The 20,000-nt window shown below is 41.1% G+C and overlaps 1 protein-coding gene across 1 annotated transcript in view; it reads right to left on the bottom strand.

The window, feature by feature from the left end:
* LOC145406346 (soluble guanylate cyclase 88E-like) overlaps nt 1-20,000 on the bottom strand; it is a 240,157-nt gene that overhangs the window by 50,683 nt on the left and 169,474 nt on the right. The window contains exons 3-11 of the mRNA XM_080277507.1: nt 18,740-18,866; nt 14,974-15,128; nt 14,402-14,610; nt 13,816-13,939; nt 10,148-10,292; nt 9,140-9,266; nt 8,169-8,373; nt 2,645-2,791; nt 210-342 (exon numbers count right to left, since the gene is read on the bottom strand). Of these exons, the coding sequence (XP_080133633.1) occupies nt 210-342; nt 2,645-2,791; nt 8,169-8,373; nt 9,140-9,266; nt 10,148-10,292; nt 13,816-13,939; nt 14,402-14,610; nt 14,974-15,128; nt 18,740-18,866 (1,372 nt within the window). The remainder of the gene's footprint in view (nt 1-209; nt 343-2,644; nt 2,792-8,168; nt 8,374-9,139; nt 9,267-10,147; nt 10,293-13,815; nt 13,940-14,401; nt 14,611-14,973; nt 15,129-18,739; nt 18,867-20,000) is intronic.

Raw genomic sequence — 20,000 nt, 5'->3', positions numbered from 1 at the left:
TTACGTCAGGGTTCTTTTGAGAGGTTCTAAGAATATATCGTAGTGTTTTCTTTTTTTTGTGAGAATTTTTTTTGTATAGTTATTACAGTAGTCATAAGTGATTTTGTGAGTAGTTCCGTGAGTGTATGAAAATATGAGTGCGTATGTATGTATAATGTGTTTCGTTAAGTGTGTGTGTGTGTGTGTTTGTAGTGATAGTGCAATAATACCTGTAGAAGGGTCGGTGAGTTCCGTAATGGCCTCCACCATATCCAAAGCCATGTTGCACACCATCTCCCCGTGGTTGGCCTGTCTCTCCGGAGCCCCTGCCACCACCATGTACGCGTCCCCTATCGTCTCCACCTGCAGTATAGAAACAGTATTAGCCTCTTTTTGCAGTATTAGCCCTTTTTTTGCAGTATTATCCTCTTTTTTGCATTGCTGTAAACCTTATTTTTTTTCCCCTCGAATCCCGCGCAGTAGAAGCAATATATTTTAGTGTCTTTGCTGTGAATCTGCATCATACAAACAGCATCAGTGTGTTGCTGTAAACTTTAATTTTTTCTCTCAACCTGCACAGTAAAAACAATACCGATATGTATGTTAGTGTCCTGCTGTGAACCCTAATTGTTTTCTTTCACCTTGCGCGGTAAGAAACAGTATATGTATATTAGTGTCTGCTGTGAATCTGGAAAATAGAAACAGAAGGGTATATATATTAGCGTCTTTGTAGTATACTTCCTTTCTTTTGAAAATCTGCTTACAGGGGATATCTCGTTGTGAAGGAACTGGTCTCCGGCTGGCATCTGTCCTTCTTAACCCCGTCTTGTTTACGATTCTCAAGATTCCTGACCCGTAGAACACTGCCTGGCAACCCTCCCCCTCCCGTCAGCCCTGTTTTCTTCCTTTATTTTCGTTTATTTTCGTTTTTTATTTCCAGTATTATCGTTATGTTTTGAATCATATTTTTATTTTTTCGTTTATTATCGTTTTCATCCCATTATTATCGTTTTATTCCCTTTATTATCGTTTTCTTCCCCTAATTATCCTCGTTTATCGGGGCATCGTAACTATATTATCGTTATCTCCCTATTTATCCCAATTTCTGCCCTGTATTACCGGTATTTCTCAATTATCCTTATCCTGGGCATCATTAGCTTTATCGCCTATATTTTTCTTGGTCTGCGGTTTATTTTGTAGTTGCCTTTCTTATAAATCGTCATTGTTGTTATTATTATTATTATTATTATAATTATTATTATTATTATTATTATTATTATTATTATTACACTTCTTTAACTTGGCCCAGATTTTTTTCCTGCTGCAGCTTATTTCATGAAGCTTAGTGACAGAATAAGACAATACTGAGGCTCTGTATCCTTTCCATAGCACTGCTTCGTGACTAACATCAAGGTGTATTGTTAATCTCTTGTTACCACTCACTGGAGGGGAGATGGCAGTTTTAGGCCAAATCATAGTGAAAGGTTATGTAGTTGTCAGTCATCATCATCATCATCATCATTTTCCTGCCCATATTATCGTTCCAAAGGGTCTGTTAGATTATTTTCATAGTTGTTCTGTTTCTTCTTTATTGTTATTGCATTAACTAGGTCGTTAGAAAATTCCAGGATGACAGAGAAGATGTAGGGGGGTAGCCGAGACAGGACGACACACTCCCAGTTTACTCACACACACACACACACACACACACACACACACACACACACACACACACACACACACACACACACACACACACACACACACATTGAAATGGATGCACGATTAATATCCAATACCCCCAATATCTGTCTTTCCGTCTGTCTGGCTATCTGTCTGTCTGCTGTTCGTCTGTCTTATTATCTGCCTGTTTGTCAGTATATATATCTCAATCCATATACGAGTATCTGTCTATCTGTCTGTCTTTATCTGTCTGTCTGTTTGGCTGGCTGTTTCTCTGTCTTTCTGTCTGTTTGTATATGGATGTATCTGTCTGCCTGTCTCTTTATCTACCTATTTGTCTCTCCATGCATATTTATTTATTTCGTTATTTATAAGTAATACTGTTATACACCTTGTGCTTCTCTGTGAGCTCTCTGTCAGTTTATCTATTTATCTGTCTGTTTTTATATATTAATTGTTTATTTACCAACTTCACTTTTTTTTATTTAATGTATCACCGATGTCCCCGGGAAAAAAAGAGAAAAAAACTTTACTCAAACACTTTATCCAGCCCAACTTTATAAGACCATTCACCTTAAAATATGTATTGCTGAAGTGACGGAGAGAGTCAGAAAATTAAAATATCTATGTCCTGCCTCACACACCCTAGAAAAAAAAAAAAAAAAAAAAAATCCCGCCTCCCCACATAATAGAAAAAAAAATTCCTGGCTCCCTCAACTTGTAGACCAAAAAACAAAAAATACCCTGCCTCCCTCAACCCATAGACCGCCCCCAAAGATAATCCTGCCTCCCTACCTGATAGAAAAAAAAAAAAAATCCTGGCTCTCTCATCTACCAGACCCCCCCCCCCCCAAAAAAAAAAAAATCCTGCCTCCTTACCTGATAGAAGAAAAAAAACTGGCTCCCTCACCTTACAGATAAAAAAAAAATCCTGCCTCCACCTTAAAAAAAAAAAAAAAAAAAAATCATCCTCCTGCCTTACCTTATAGACCTTGTGCTTCTCCGTGAGCTTGTCAAAGATGGAATACATGGCGTTGAGCATGGAGACCACTTCCATGGGGGTGATGCGGCTGCAGATCTCTGTGAAGGTTACCACGTCGGAGAAAAGGATGGTCACACTCTCGAACGTCTGGGAGGAGAAGGAGGAGGAGGAGAGTTAGAGTGGGAGAGAAGAGGAGATGTTGGAGGGAAGGATGGTTGGAGAGGGGTTAGGGAGGAGGGAGGTGGAGGTATGAAAGGGGGAGAGACTGGGAGAAGGAGGAGGGTTAGAGAGAGGAGAAAAGGAGATATTAGAGGGAAGGATGGTTGAAGAGGGATTAGGAAGGGGGGAAGGTGTAGGGATAAAGAGAGAGAGAGAAAGGAAAGAGAGAGAGAGAAAAAAAATGAGAAGACAGAGAAAGGGAAGAGGGGTGAAGGGGAATACGATGGTAAAGGAAGGGGAGAGAGAGAGAGAGAGAGAGAATGAAAGACTTGAAAACCATGAGGAACGGGCGGAATCATAGCGTAAAATAGGAGGGGAAGAGTGGACATTTTGCGCCTGGGTGGACACGTGGCTGCAGGGATAGATGGAAGGATGGAGGAATGGATGGATAGACTGATTGATGGGTGGACAGGTGGATAGATAGACGGCCAGGTATAAGGGACAGACGGATGAATAACTTGAAGATTATGAATACGAATGAGTCGGTCGATGAATAAGACAAAAAAGATGAAATAGTTGGATGTGATTGTGGATGGATGGGTTGACAGATGGATTAAGAGGCTGACTAAAGGATTGAGGGGTGAATAAGATTATGAATGAATCAGGAAAGGAATTAGATGAAAGGAAGATAGAAGTCTGGTGATGAGTAATAGGGATGGTACTCGAACATCTAGAGATGATAACGATGAAAGTCAAATCAGCCATAATGAGGTATGTGCATGGGTTTAGAGGCATTACGGAGTTACTCATCAGATAATAGCGATAACGACACACACACACACACACACACACACACACACACACACACACACACACACACACACACACACACACACACACACACACACACACACACACACACACACACACACACACACACACACACACACACACACAAGCATGCCTTCTAGTACCAGACTACAATGTCACACTTACCCCACCTAGACTCTTTAAATCTCTCCCTTTTCCCACACCACCTTCACAAAATAACCCCCCTCCCTCCCTCCCCACTCCCCGAGTCATCCTCATACCATCCCACGTTAAATAAATAAATAAATATACAAATATCATCATCAACCCACAAACGAACCATGAAGGCAGTTACTCACTCCAAACACCCCCAATTTTTCTCCCCCCCATCTCACACCACCCCCTTCAAAACCATTCCCCACTCCTTCCCTCTCTCTCCTCCCTTCAACACTTCCCCAATCCCTCTCACACAAACAATCCCCTCCAATCCCAAGCTAAACCACCAGTATCCCTCCAGAGCCCTCAATTTGCTATCCTCTTCCCCAAACCACTCCGACTCCCTCCCCTTCTTCCCCCTCGCACCAGCATTCCCCCTTTTTTCCTACCCCTCTGAGCACACCCTAACGAGGAAACTTGCGCAATAACTCTGCTGGTGGTCGTGAAAACAAGGCAGGGGCGGGAAGCTGTGCCCGTATTTATAAACGATCTTATAACCTCTTTGGGAGTTTGGGAGGGGTAACCATGGCATATTCGTAGAGAAGGATCGATATTAGGTTGTGTAGGTAGCAAGTAAATGTGTGAAAATCAAAGGAATATGACGGAGGTGTGAATATGACGGAGAAGTCAATATAACCGGAATATGACGTGCTGCTGCGTGGGAGTGTGAAGAAGGGCACTTGTGGGTTTGTTATGGTGAAGGTATGTGGAGAAGAGGTTGTGAGGAGGTAATAATGTGTAATAACGTTGGTGATGAGGAGGCTGTGTTTTGTGGCAGCGTGGTTATTGAGGCTGTGGAGAAAAATTAACCCCGTCACAGTGAAAGGGTAATGGAGAAAATAGAAAAAAAAAAACTAGAAAAAATAATAATAACGAGAAAATAAAGAAAAAAAAAACAGTAGAGATTAGTTGAAATATGTAATAAATAGAGAAGATAATAAGAGTTGATAAAATAATAATAATGAGACCTAGAGAAAATAGAGAAAAATTGAAAAACTTAGAGAAAAGAAAAAATAACTAAAAAATAATAATAGGAAAAAGCTCTGTCATAGTTAACAGGTTTATGAAGCTTGTTATTTACCTCCTTCTCTACTTAATGTCTCTCGTAAACTAAAAAAAACCGTCTGAGGGAGGCCAGACTGAGGTGGAAAAAAATCGTAATTGCAGAATTATCAGCCTCTTTAGCCCAAGGACACTTCCTGCTTCCTGACGATTTTTTGCTTCCAGACGATTTTTTTTGCTTCCAGATGATTTTTTGCTTTCAGACGATTTTTTTTTGCTTCAGACGATATTATCTCCAGGCGATTTTTTGCTTCCAGACGATTTTTTGCTTCCAGACGATTTTGCTTCCGGACGGTTTTTTTTCTCGTAGAAAAACTATAGCAGTGAATGGGTTAATGAAGTCTGTATCTAACCCCTCTAGTTCGAAAAGCCTCTCTAAAACTCAATAAAATCGTCTGGAGATATAACTGGAGAGATGAATCAAGATATGAATGGGGATATGAAGAGATTTGAACGATGAAATGATTGAAGATATGAATAGAAATATGAATGAAGATATGAATAGGGATATGAACGAGATATGAATGGAAAAATGAATAGAAATGAATGAAGATATGAATCGAAGTATGAATGGAAAAATGAAGAGAAATGAATGAAGATATGAACAGAGCTATGAAGAGAGATATGAATGAAGATATGAGCAGCGAGAGAAACAGAGATATGAATGGAGTTATGAGTGAAGATATGAACAGAACTACGGAGAGAGATATGAGTGAAAATATAAACCGAGATATGAACAGAGCTACGGAAGAGCTAAAAAAATGAGGTCCTTGTGGAGAAGTGGCTAATATGAGTGTGTTGGTGTGAGGGAAAGGACGATAAAACGGTATAATGATGTTGTCTTTACGCTAAAATTATATACCCTGAGTTTTAGTATTATTAACGCGGCAAGGAAAGAAAGAAAAAAAAAGGTAATCTCTGCCTCTTGTGGAAGCCAGTTGCTTTACTCTCTCTCTCTCTCCCTCTCTCTCTCTCTCTCTCTTTCTCCAGTGTCGTGATGTATTTTTTCTGACATTTTTTGTAATGAAATTTTGTATTTTTGTATATTTCTTCTGTATTTTTGACTTTTTTGTATTTCAGACGTATTTTTGTAATGTTTCGTATTTCTGTATTTATTGACGTATTTTTTATATTTTTTTCTGACGTATTTTTGTAATGTTTTTTATTTCAGTATTTGTTCTGTATTTTTGACGTATTTGTATTTTGTCTGACGTATTTTTTATTTTATTTTTCTGTTTTGTATTTTTTTACTTCTTTAATTTGTTGGCGTATTATTTTGTATTGTAAATTTTCTGACATTTTTTGCATTTTAGTTTTGTTTTTTTGTATTTTTTCTGATGTATTTTATGCATTTAGTTTTGTATTTTTTCCGGACGTATGTCTTGTGCGTTTATGACGTATTTTCTTGCATTTTAGATTTGCAATTTTTGGATTTTCTTTGACGTTTCTGGCGATTTTTTTATTTTTCTGTTTGTTCTTGCTATCTGCAGATGATTTTTTTTCATCTTTGGAAAGAATTTTGGAAGGGGAGGTTTCATTAACCCATCCATTACTAGAGGTGTGTCCTGTAGCTGAATAAAATCGTCTGGTGGAAGAAGAAATGGGAATAAATACGTCACGAAGAAGAAATAAGAATAAATACGTCACGAAGAAGAAATAAGAACAAATACGTCACGATGAAGAAATAAGAATAGGGGCGTCATCGAATTTCAAGTGTTAAATTCGTCGAGTCGGAGCAAGAATTAGAAAAGGAAATGATCATACGTAAGGAAATTAATGGGAATATTATTACTCCCCTCATTTGGAGAGGTCCTTTTAAAGGTGATTAAAGTGGTGTGTGGGTAGCAGGCACAAAATTTAAGAACTATGCTCGTACCAACAAAGAAATTAATAAAAAAATAAATGTATAAATAAATGAATGAATGAATGTGGTCGCCGGATCTGTGGCTGCTAATTTAGGTCTGCTTTTTTTCATTATTTTCGTTTTTTATATAATTTTGTTTACCCTCACACTAACCTATGATGAGTGAGAGAAGCCGTTAATCCCTAGAATATAATACCGTCTTTATTAGAGCTTCAGAAAAATATAATTATCGCCCAGAAATATACCTCAGGAGAGACATGCTGTGCTGGAAGGGTTAGATATATCCCTTATTGACGTCTTCAGTATGAGATTTATTTACTAAGAGGAATTAAATCATCTGAGCGAGAACAAAAACAAAGAAGGTCATCAAAAGGAAGCTACTAAAGTTTACGACGTGTGACCTTATCTTTTCGCTGATAATTGTTCTGGAAATTATAGTCTCCCAGAAATCCAGTTTCTTTTCTTTGTGTGTGTGTGTGTGTGTGTGTGTGTGTGTGTGTGTGTGTGTGTGTGTGTGTGTGTGTGTGTGTGTGTGTGTGTGTGTGTGTTCCTCCGTGCAACCTTGCAGGTGAGCGATGATAGCCACTTCACCAGCCGACGAAGCTAAATTAACCGGAGCTATTTTTGCAAACTCTGGTAACGTATCTAAATTTGTTCTAGCTCTGTGAAAATTGGTGCCTAACTGGCCTCTTAAAGAAATTATATTACAATTACATCTGCTAACGACACAACGCCACTTAACCACCTGACTCCCCACCTCTAGTTTGCAGAAAAGCGTGAAACTCTTGATATATATACCTTAGCAACACAATACTAACGAACGATTGACCTGTAATTACCTGCCTTGTTACCTTCGACGTTGTTTATTCCGCATTTTACTAGTCTCACCAAACCATCATTCTCACACTCTCTCACTTACCTTACTAACCACACCAAACCAACAACCATACCCTCTCTAACTCACCACTCTAACATTCCCCAACCACATACCAACTCTCACAACATTCTAACCCAGCCTGACCTAACCACAATCCTGCACTGACCTACCACATGTCAGCTGGGCTTTCCATACCGACATATGACCATCACGAAAACACCAACCACCTCCAACCCACTTACCGCACCAAACCCCCAGCCACACACACTAACCTAACCCTCTAACCCCCCTACACCACTAACCTCAACCTCACACCCCACTAACCACTAACCTCATGAGTTCCAGCAAGTTTTCCCCTTCTAGTAATAACTGACCACACCTAACCCACAGCCTTACATATTAACGTCACGCATACACACTAACCTCACCTCACACACACACACACACACACACACACACACACACACACACACACACACACACACACACACACACACACACACACACACACACACACCTAACCTCCAGCCACTAACCTCACACGTGTCCACCGGGTTCTCTCCTTTGCGAAGCCTCTGAGCCACCTGCATGGGAATCATCTGGTAGAGAAGTTCGTCCGTGCGTCTCATCTCCTCGTCCAGCTTCTTCATGCTCTCCTCCAGCTTCTTGCTCTTGTGCTGCTCCTGCTCTAAAGCCAGGTTGAGCTCTACGGACTGCTGTGTGCCCGCAAGCATGAGGTCTCTGTGGAGGGAAGAATGAGGGGTTAGCAGGGAAGAGATGGGGGGAAGAGAAAGGGATGGATTATGAGGGAATGGAGAGAAGACTGAAAAGAGAAGCTGATGGAGAGAAAGGGAAGAGAGAGGGAGGGATTAGGAGAGAATGGAGAAGAGACTGAATAGAGGAGCTGATGGATAGATGAGAAAAGGAAAGGAGGAGGAGGAGGAGGAGGAATAGAAGGGGATGGAGAGATGAGTGAAGAGAGGAGTTATGGATAAAGGAAGGAAAGCGATACGAGAAAGGGAGAAAGGGAGGATTGTTGCTCTTGTTCCAATGCCGTGTTCAGCTCCACCAACTGTTGCATACCCGCCTGTATGGGACGTCTTTGTTGGGGGAGAGTGAGGGGTTAGGAGGGGATCGAGGGGAAGAGGAGTCAGAGTAAAGCAGACAAAATGTTATCGTACTGAAGGGGTTAACTGCCTGTCTACATGTCGTCTTTATTGTTTTATTTGTTCCCGCGTCTCTCTCTCTCTCTCTCTTTCTCTCTGGCTTTATCTGTTTATCTACTAATCTAAGTTTTTAACCATATGCATTTCTCCTTCTATCTTTCTGTCTAATTATCCATCCATCCACCCACCCACCCAATCCACCCTTCCATCCATGTCAGTCTGTCTATCTGCCAATCTGCCTATCTATATGTATCTGTCTCTATCCCTCTCTCTATCTGCATCTATCAGCCTGTTTATCTATCTGTTCTGTGTCTACCTATCTACCCATCCTCGTGCCGTACCTTGAGAAGTCGTGCATAGAGAGATCGTTGATAAAGAGGCCTGAGAAGATGAGAGAATCCAAGTCCTTCATGACGGGCGTGCAGAGGAACAGGATCATTTTCCACTCCTCCATGTAGATCATCTGGCCTGGGGGGAGAGAGAAGAGGATTAGAGAGAGAGAGAGGAGGGGTTATAGAGGAGAAGGAACGATAAAGGTGTTGAGAAGGAGGGGAATGAGGAGATGAAGGATATAAAATGCTCCTCCCTCCCATTTCATGTGCGTGTCCCCTTCTCCCGTAGCCTGAAAACATGCCGTGCTTACCTGCATGTATGTGTATGTATGTGTGTACGTATTTATGGTTGTATGTGTGTATGGATGTATTTATGTATGATTTTATGTATGACTGTTTATCTGTATTTATGTATGCTTGTGTGTGTATATGTATGTATGTACTTATGTATGCATGGTTGTATGTGTGTATGTACTCGTACCGGCGTGTATTTATGTATTTACGATTATTTATCTCCATGTATGTATTTTTTGTGTGTATGTGTCTGTGTATGTATGTGTTTATGTGAGTATGTACAGTATGTATGTATGTATTATATATATATTTTTTTATGTATGTATGTACATGTATATTCATCTTGGACAGTCACCTCTACTATACACGTTCATGCCGTTAAAAATAAAGAAAAGGCTAAATAAATAAATGAAAATAAAGATAAGAAATAAAGTACCATGTTACCCTCGAACTAAAAAATAAGGAATAAAGCCCCGTCTTAACCCTAAAATAGGGAATAAAGCCCCGTCTTAACCCTAAAATAAGGAATAAAGCACCGTCTTAACCCTAAAATAAGGAATAAAACACCGTCTTAACCCTAAAATAAGGAATAAAGCACCGTCTTAACCCTAAAATAAGGAATAAAACACCGTCTTAACCCTAAAATAAGGAATAAAGCACCGTCTTAACCCTAAAATAAGGAATAAAGCACCCTAAAATAAGGAATAAAGCCCCCCGTCTTACCCTTGAGCCTGAATGCCTTATCAACAATATCCTCGTCTTCCTGCTGTAATATGTCGCCGTGAATATCCACATCTTGCTTGTCCTTGTTGAGCACCACTGTTTCGATCGTCACCAACTCGAAGATGTTGTTGGTGCGACGCAGGATCTGGGGGCGGCAGGGTGATGTGTGTGTGTGAGAGAGAGAGAGAGAGACCGTATTCTGAAATGAAACTGTTCACGTTGATAGTGGAAAAATGAGTGTGTGTGTGTGTGTAATTCACCTGGTCGGTCAGGATCACTTGATGGTCGTGATCGTCAGCTTTTGCCCTCTCGGAAGGGAGCTGAGAGCTCATATAGTCCGATCTAAGGGCAAGGCTGTGACCTTCACACACGCACACACCCGTCCCCTTGCCCAAGGGGGACAGTAACCACCCACTTCGTCAGTGAAACTTTTCGCAACCTGAGCGAGGCGCGAACTCCCGTCCACCAGTTGGCAAGCGAAAGCGTTACCACTGCACCAGTGTGCGTGTGTGTGTGTGTGTGTGTGTGTGTGTGTGTGTGTGAGAGAGAGAGAGAGAGAAAGAGAAATGATGCTAGTTTTGCCAAGAATGGGAAGTGAAAAAGAATGAAATATATGAACAAAAACACAACAAGGAGGAAAAGGCAAACACGAAGAGAGATAGAAATAAGGTAGAAGCTGAAATTAACGCAAAGGGAAGACGAAGAAAGGCAAGGCCAGGAAAATGATGGGGAAGGAAGATGGAAAGAGAATAGGATAAACTGGTGATGATGGGGAAAATAAATGGGGCATCTCTGGAGGCGGGGAGGGTATAGAAGAGGGAAGGGGAACTCCATCTATCGGACTTTCTGTATTTGTATCTATCTACTTATATGCCTGTCTGTCTGTTTATCTATCTCTACCTGTTTATCTATCTGTCTACCTGTTTATCTGTCCGTCTCTGTTTATCTGTCAGTTTTTCTTTGCGTTTGTGTATCCAACTAATCCGTCTGTCCACTTGTCTATCTACCTGCCTATATATACCAACTTATTATAGTCCTGCCTTTCGGTCTGTGGACGTTTAGTCTATCTGTTTATATTGATCGTTCATCTCTCTCTCTCTCTCTCTCTCTCTTTCTTACACACACACACACACACACACACACACACACACATCTAAAAATAACAAGAATTAAGTGGAAAAAAATTTACCTCATCGCATTTAAGTGGTCAGGTTATGTAAGTGGAATTGCTGGGCAGATGTGGTTAAGAGGGTAGTGAGCTGAAAGTGGCTGGGGGTCCCTTGGGTAGCATAGAGAAAAGTGAGCAACAGGGAGAGGGGGAAATGTGACGTGGAAAGTGACGGTGAGAGAGAATGACAGGAAAGTGACGGTGAGAGAGAAAGTAACGGTGAAAGAAAATGACAGGAAAGTGACGGTGAAAGAGAATGACGAGTGACGGTGAGAGACAGAAACACAGGAAAGTGACGGTAAGAGTGAAGGACAGGAAAGTGACGATGAAAGAGAATGACAGGAAAGTGACAGTAAGAGAATGACAGGAGTGACGGTGAAAGACAGTAATATGGCAGAGTGAAGGTGACCACAAGAAGGGATGTAAGAGTGAGGTAGGGGAAGGCGTAGTAATTTGAAGGAGAGGTCTTCTCTCTTGACAAAAAGGAAGAGTAGTGTGAAGCAGAGTCATATAGGAAGATAGGTAGGTAGAGAGAGAGAGACAGAGGTGAAATGTGAAGGAGGTAAGAGGGAGCTTAAGTAAGAAGTGAAGAATGATGAGGATGTGTACAAGAACATAATTATGACGATGAAAGAGTGAGACTGAGTGAGAGTGAGAAGAAAGCAGATAAAATAATGTGATGGGAGGAGGTGAGGTTATTCAGTGGTTAGGCATGTTCCGTTAAAGAATCCCTTTTTTTCAGAGTCACCCTTGAAGTAGGCTCTGCAAATGGTGGGAAGAGAATAAGGAGAGGAGGGAAAATATTAGGGATAAGGAAGATTGTAAAGGGGAAAAGGATCGTATGAGGGAAGGGCAAGAATAATGAAGAGGATGAGGAAAATATGGAAAATGTTAAGGGAGAAGGTAATGGAAAAGAGGGAGAGATAATAGTATTAGGGAAGAGCTGGGGAAGGAGAGAGAGAGAGAGAGAGGGAGTGAGAGAGCGAGAGAGAGAGAGAGAAATATAGGGAAAGTGAAGGAAGAGAATGGAAGGGAATAGGGAAAGAGTGGAGAGAGAGTGTCTGGAAAAGAGAGAAAAGCGAGAGTAATGTAAAAAGAGTAATACGATAAAGCGAGAGAGAGAGAGAGAGAGAGAGAGAGAGAGAGAGAGAGAATTCATTCGAGTTTACGATGGAGGAAAGAATGAAGAAATTTACTAGGAGGAGGAAAGGGAGGATTTACGAGAGAGGAGTTATGACAAGTTTTTTTTAATAAAGAAGTAGAGAAATAACAATAAAGGAAAGTGTCTTAGATCTGACCTTATTTTGTAGTGGGAAGTAGATTGGGTCAGGTCAGGGTAGGTAAGGAAAGGTCAAGTTAGGTTAGGTTAGGTTAGGTTAATTCGTCGCGTGAGTAGATTAGTATTATAAAGTACAAGTTAGGTTTGATTGCTTTGTGCCATGTGTAACCTAGTTTTATTGAGCAGTATTAAGGAACGTTATGCTGTATTGTAGTGTGTGTATTGTATGTGTAGTGTATATAATGCAAGTTAGGGTAGGTTATATGTGGAGCTGAGTATTGTAGTAGTGTCTGTTTTAAGTTAGGATGCGATAGATTAGGTTTTGTCAAGACGATTGTAGTGATATATAAAGTTAGGCTACATGGTTTAGTGGAAATCGTATTGTGAAGGCTCTTGTGTTTAATGACTTCCCTGAGACCTCCTGGTTATGAGAGAGAGAGAGAGAGAGAGAGAGAGAGAGAGAGAGAGAGAGAGAGAGAGAGAGAGAGAGAGAGAGAAGAGGATAGCTGAAAAGAAAGAGAGGGGAGTGAATGGGGGGGGGGAAGAGGAGGGAAGAAATGAAAGAGAAAAGGAAGAATGATTGGAGAGAGAGAGAGAGAGAGAGAGATTACCGCTGCCATCGTCGTGCACAGTATTCCCCATAATTTCAAACCAGTTACTTCCTCCTCTTTCTCTTTCTCCTCTTCTTCCTCTTCCTCCTCTCCCTCTTCCTCATCCTCTTCCTCTGGGTCACTTTAATCATTTATTACTAATTTTCTCTGTCTTTTCACCCTCTGCCTTCTGTATCTCATCCATTGTTCTTTTATAGTTTCTCTCTCTCTCTCTCTCTCTCTCTCTCTCTCTCTCTCTCTCTCTCTCTCGAAAACACATCAAGTCAAGCGCGAGAGAATTTTTCAGCTCAATGGATAACTTAAGATTTTTTTTTCTGCATTTTTTCTGGACACTTGTTTTTGAGGATGTAAGTTCGTAATTTTGTTTGTTTGTTTCTTTCGTTCCAAATGCCTAATCCCAGAGTTCATCCTGGAATGTTTACTCATCTTTCCATATATCCTTACAGCCATGCGTCTGTCTGTCAGTCTGTCAGTTTATTAATCTGTCTGTCTATCTATCAGTCTATCTGTCCATCTATCAGTGTATCTGTATGTGTCAATCTGTCTGTCTATCTGTTTATCTACCTATCTTCATCCATCCAGCGTACCAGGATATTACGTTGGTACTTACACTGTCGAACATAAAGTCGACATGAGGCCTCTCCAGGTCGAACCAGTCAGTGAGTTTTTTGCCCACCAGGTCTGGCATGATCTGCATCAGACTGTTGCCGATGTACCGCACCCCCATGTGGCGCCTGCGGGGTTGGGGAAGGGGTTACAACACTAATTTGAAGTTATTTTAAGTTTTATTATTATACCTCTTTTGTCTTCCGACTTGCACAGTGAAACTCCAGCTTAGTTTCTTGGACGTTTTTCAGAACTGGCTTATTACGTATACCTTTGATGTAAGACTTTTCCCTCCAAGTTTCAATAAGAATTTTATGAATATGATGGTCAAGCTTAACATACTTGTGATAGAGTGTCAGAATCTTATGCCAGACGGGAGGGAATGTAAGTACGGGGATGATTTGGTGCTAAGATTATTCTCTAAAACCGCAGAAGGAAGGTGAGGCTCATTGTGGAAAAGGCTGAGTATTGGCATGAAACACGAGATCACTGACAACACGGCAAAATATTATCCGAATCAGAAAATATGAGAAAGTTAATAGTGTACGTGGAAACTATTAATATACCAGATTCTCGGCCGAATAACCCACCCGAAAAGGATGCCGAAGGGAAATATCTCGAATAGGATGTTGCCCTTGAGCGGGAGGGACTGCTCTTCGCGGATGAGGTGTAGGTTGATCTGGTTGGCGAAGGCCTGATTGTCGAAGGTGAGCTGGAATGTGACGTGCGAGGTGTCGAACTTGAACTCCTCCCTCAGTAGTTCGATCTCCATCTCGGTTTTGTAGAAGTGACGCGCCACCTGTTGGAAGAGAGGGGGTGGAAGTGAAAGATGGTGCTTTGGTTAGCTCGTCCAGCCCGCAACTAGAAGGACCCGAGTTCAGTTCTAGGACCCGTCAGACTGGTGGGTTCAGTTTGTCACCCCCTGTCCCTGTTCACTAAGCAGTGCAGTTGTGGACCTGAATGGTAATACTGTACTGCAGCTCATATTCTGTGGGAAGATATATTCTTGGCAAAAATTAAGTATCTATCTTATGACCCAGTGTTGTCGCGTCTTTGTGTGTGTGTGTGTGTGTGTGTGTGTGTGTGTGTGTGTGTGTGTGTGTGCGCGCGTAATGTGTTTGTGCGTATGTATGCGTGTGTGGTCTGGTAACCATCCACTCACCTGCTTAATCTGCCCCATGGTGTAGTGCGCGTAGCCCCTTCGCTTGGACCGGTAGTGCAGCAGCATCCCCGTGCTGGTCTCACTCTCACAGAAGAAGGACGGAGGCTTCATGCGAGGGTACGAGAACTTGAGGTACTCGTGTAGGTTGTCCAGGCCTGGTGGCAGTGATGGGGGTTAGGGGACTGGGCTTGCAAGAATGGTTGTTAGTTAGGTGAGGTTAGCATGGATTAGATTAGGTCCCTTTTGGTTTTTAACAAAAGACTGAACTCAGTTTTGACATTACTTGCTAGTTTTGAATAGCAGCATTCATTGCTGGTGTGCATAGTGGTTGTGTTTTTTAATCAAATGCGTGTGTGTGTGTGTGTGTATATATATATATATATATATATATATATATATATGTGTGTGTGTGTATATATATATATATAGATAGATAGATAGATATATATATATATGTGTGTGTGTGTGTGTGTGTGTGTGTATATATACATAGGCTATATCTGTCTGTCTATCTATCTGTCTATCTATCTGTGTGTGTGTGTGTGTGTGTGTGTGTGTGTGTGTGAAATATGATCTTCATATGAAAATGGAATAAGTTTTGTTGATCTGATTTTATGATAAATAATATTGTTCATAATAGGTGACTAGAACATGGCTGTACAGCAGGTGGCAACATCCTGCCGCCACCCCTTGGTTGCTGCCGTAGGTCAGGGGCATCGATCACACGCTTGACTGCCTTACACACTGCCACTTTAAACACCTTACACACAGCCACACACATCCTAGGCTGCTACTGTCCCTTAAAACCCAGAATAAGGTTTGCAACATATCAGGAAGAGAATTAAGAATGTAACGTGTTCTGTTCGTGTGTAATATCATAAAAGTGTCCGAACTTTTTCTGCCGCTAAAAAATTTGAGGTAGTAGTTGTACCGGTAGAAATAATATTAATTTTGTATGGAGGCAGTAATATTAGAACCAGAAAGTGACTAAATAATCAGATAAAGAAGCCTGCAAGTAACTTATAAATGCCTGATGAATGCTGCAAGGAGTTAAGGTGGACGAGGGGAGGGGGATAGGAGGCTCAAACTTTCAAATTGACTAACGGCTTCAGTCGACTGCATACTTCAAGCCAATCAAAAATCACCAAACGAAACGTGAGAGTGAGGAACCAGACGAGGCCAAAGTGACGACATTTGGCAACAAGATTAATATTTATAATGTATCTTAGTAAGGTTTGGCTGTACGTGAATTTCGTTGGCAAGTAATTATTATCTCACTTTTTTTTTTCTTTACTTATTGTATTTTTCTCTTATTTATTTATTGCATTTTCATTTTTTATTGTATTTTCTTCTTTCATGTATTTACTGTATTTCATTACTTTCATTTTTAGCACAGATATGGTTTTGAGGTGGTAGGAGTTGCGTGAATGAAGACATATACACAAACAATCTTTCGCACAATTTAACCTTAAGATCCTACATAAATACGGCCCCTGATTTCGTATAGTTTCAAGCAATCCTACACCGAAGTTAACCTTAGGATCCTTTATGAATACCGCCAATGATTTCGTATAGATTTCCAAGTAGATTTATATACAAGTTAAATTTGGGATCCTTTATAAGTACACCGCCAGATTTTTTTTGGTTTTAAGCAGCACTGCACTCAGGCTTGGGATATTTTATAAGTACAGCTAATAATTTCTCGGAACCATAATCAGTTTTATCCCCTACTTAATCTTAGGATTCTTTATACATACACCGCCTGAATTTCTTATATTCAGGCAATCCTATATTCACCATAAGCTTAGGATTCTTTATAAAAACAGCTAGTAACTTAGTATAACTCAAACAATTGTATACCCTACTTAAGCTTAGGATCCTTTATAAATACAGTGCCAGATTTCTTATAATTTTCTAGCAGTTTTTAATATTCAACTTAACCCTTTCAGGCCGATGATGTAGTTCAGGTGTTATTCTTGCCACCACCAGACGATTTTGTTAAGGGTGGGATAGGCTTTTAGGAAGGCGGGAAGTAGATTATAATTGTGGTAGCTGTCAACCACGTCTTCACTTCAGCAAATAATAATAATAATAATAATAATAATGATAATAATAAAACAACAACAATTCTACTACTACTACTATTGCCATTAATAACTTCTACTACTGCTGCTGCTGCTACTACTACTACTACTACTACTACTACTACTACTACTACTGCTACTACTACTACTACTACTACTACTGCTGCTACTACTACTACTACTATTACTACTACTACTACTACTGCTACTACTACTACTACTACTACTACTACTACTACTACTACTACTATAATAATAATAATAATGATAATAACAGTAACAACAACAACAGCAACAACAAAGCAATAATAATAATAATAATAATAATAATAAAGATCACCTGTTCTGAATAAAATCGCCTGGAGGTAGCAAGATAAAGTGTGACAAAAAAAAACACCCGTCATCGTAGTGAAGAGGTAACGTTGGGGGAAGTAGCCATTATAAATACAGAGCCTTTATAAATCCGACCCCGTGTGTGTGTGTGTGTGTGTGTGTGTGTGTGTGTGTGTGTGTATTTCAATTAAGTTGCAGTGTTGATTTGCTTGTTCATAAGGCTTGATGAAAACGGAATTTTTTCGTTTTTTTTTTTTTCTGTTTTTTTCCCTGACGTTCGCTGAGGTCTAATTTAATTCATGAATGTGTGAGTTTGGAAGCACGGAAATAAGTGGCTTCAGAGGCAGAGAAATGAGTGAATGAGTGACTTTGGAAGCGTGGAAGTGAGTGACATTGGAGTTATGTAGATTTGATTGTGTTGCGTTTGTTTTCGACGTAAGGATGGGAAGAAGTAAGGTCCAGAATACAAAAACCAAGGAGAGAGAGAGAGAGCAGAATATAATAATGACGTCGTGGGGCTGAAGAGGCACACAGGTGGTTGACCTTGACCAACTGAGCCACAACCTGGAGCGAGGTGAGGGAGGCAGGAAGAGAGGGAGGTAGAGGGAAGGAGAAAGGAAGGGAGGGCTACTGTGAGGGAGGGAAGGAGGGTGTAGGATCGGTGTGAGGGAGGGAGGAAGTTAGCATCTGTATGGGGGAGAGAGGGAGGGGTGGTGTGAAGGAGGGCGGGAGGGAGGAAGGGAGACGGGCCAGTGTGAAAGAAGGAGAAAAGAGGGGAGGGCCACTGTGAGGGAGGGAAGGAGGATCGGTGTGAGGGAGGGAGGGAGGGAGGAAAGGAGGATCAGTGAGAGGGAAAGAGGGAGGGGTAGTGCGAGGGAGAGAGGGAGAATTAGTTTGAAGGTAGGAGGAAGGGTCAGTATGAGGGAGGAAGGGAGGGAGGACTAGTGTGAAGGAGGCAGGGAGGGCCTTTGTGAGGCAGGCAGGAAGGGAGGGAGGGAGGGGTAGTGTAAATGGCGTGTAAGGGAGTGTGAGTGACGTGTGCAACCTGAGGCAGTCATTGCAAGCTAGAATAGAGGCAGTGTGGGAGAGATAGTGAGATACAGGTGTAGAGAGACAGCGAAACAAATAAGTAACCACCTCATTCCCAGGCACAGGAGGTACACCATCAACATATCGTGTCTTGCCCTGTGGACACTGCATCACTCACCTTTTTGATGGAACCATTTTCGCAGCTGTTACAAATAAGGAACCGTACTCCTTACTTCGCTAGCCGAGTATGCTACCTACTACACCATGACTACTCCCAGATGCACAGATAAAATATAGACATAGAAGGCGTGCAAACTTACCATTGAGGAAATCTCTGACGTGCCGGCCGAGGACAGACAGGACGCGATCGTATCCATACTGACCCACGAACTCGACGAAGAACGCCCCCATGCCGAACATGATTTCGTCGTAGGAGACGCCCAGCACCTGTGGCAGCGGGGGAGTAGGGAGGTCAGGTTTAAGATATAATGAGTTGACATGGGCTGTTTGGCGCCATCTTTTTGCTGTAGGACTGCTGGGCCTAACGGTGGCATACGTTAAAGGAAGAAATCATCATCATCATCCAGTTTTTTTTTTTCTACACCTTAGTAGATCAATAAATAAACTATTAAATCGAGGGACATGAGTGAAATAATCGTGCAATATTGTGGCCAGTAAGAGTTTTATCATCAAAATCATAGTCTGTGCCTGAATAGCATACCCAAGTGCGTTCGTAAGAGCTAAAGAAGTAATGGAGGTAAGTTTTAGCCTCTTAGCTATGAAGGACCAGAAAAAAGGGGGGAGGGGGTTGACTGGCAGTAACAAGATTGAATAGTAAAGGCAACATCGTCTTTGGAGAAGTCACTCGTATGGCTGACAAGATTTTTATGAATACTCAAAAAATCGTCCGTCGTAATCTGCAATAAATGACAGCTCTTTAACCTTCAGGGTGGCCAAGGTTTCTGTCTGTCGTTAGCCATAATAGAACGTAATGGAGGTAGTTTGTTGCTGTGGGTTAATAAAGAATGTGTCTTTTTAAGTACGAGAGATTGCTCCCAGTCTAGTTATAACCGCCTGGCGATAACAAAATAAAGAGGATATTATTGTGTGTGTGTGTGTTTTAATGCCTCCTACTCATAGCAAAAACTTGACGCTGCGTTACCTGAGGACCTGCATTCCTCCTTCGTGCTGCACTCCTTCACATGTCACCACTTCGCCGTTAATACCCACCGTCCACATTGAATACATGCTTTGTCTCACTGGGGGCTGATGGAATGATATTATCGGGGGTGTTTTTATGAAATGTTTGTGGGTCTTGTGAAAGATCGATCAAGCTTGTTGTAACGAAATTTAAACCGTCAAATTTTAAAGTCTGTTTTAACGAAATTTAAACCGTCAAATTGTAAAGTCTGTTGTAACGAAATTTAAACCGTCAAATTGTGAAGTCCGTTGTAGCGAAATTTAAACCGTCAAATTGTAAAGTCCGTTGTAGCGAAATTTAAACCGTCAAATTGTAAAGTCCGTTGTAGCGAAATTTAAACCGTCAAATTGTAAAGTCCGTTGCAGCAAAAATTAGACCGT

Source organism: Coenobita brevimanus, chromosome 70 (assembly GCF_032717465.1).
Source record: "Coenobita brevimanus isolate Jiangsu-jjx chromosome 70, ASM3271746v2, whole genome shotgun sequence".
Classification (NCBI taxonomy): domain Eukaryota; kingdom Metazoa; phylum Arthropoda; class Malacostraca; order Decapoda; family Coenobitidae; genus Coenobita; species Coenobita brevimanus.
Note: the sequence above shows the minus strand (reverse complement) of the source record. Positions and strands in the feature narration are given on the sequence as shown.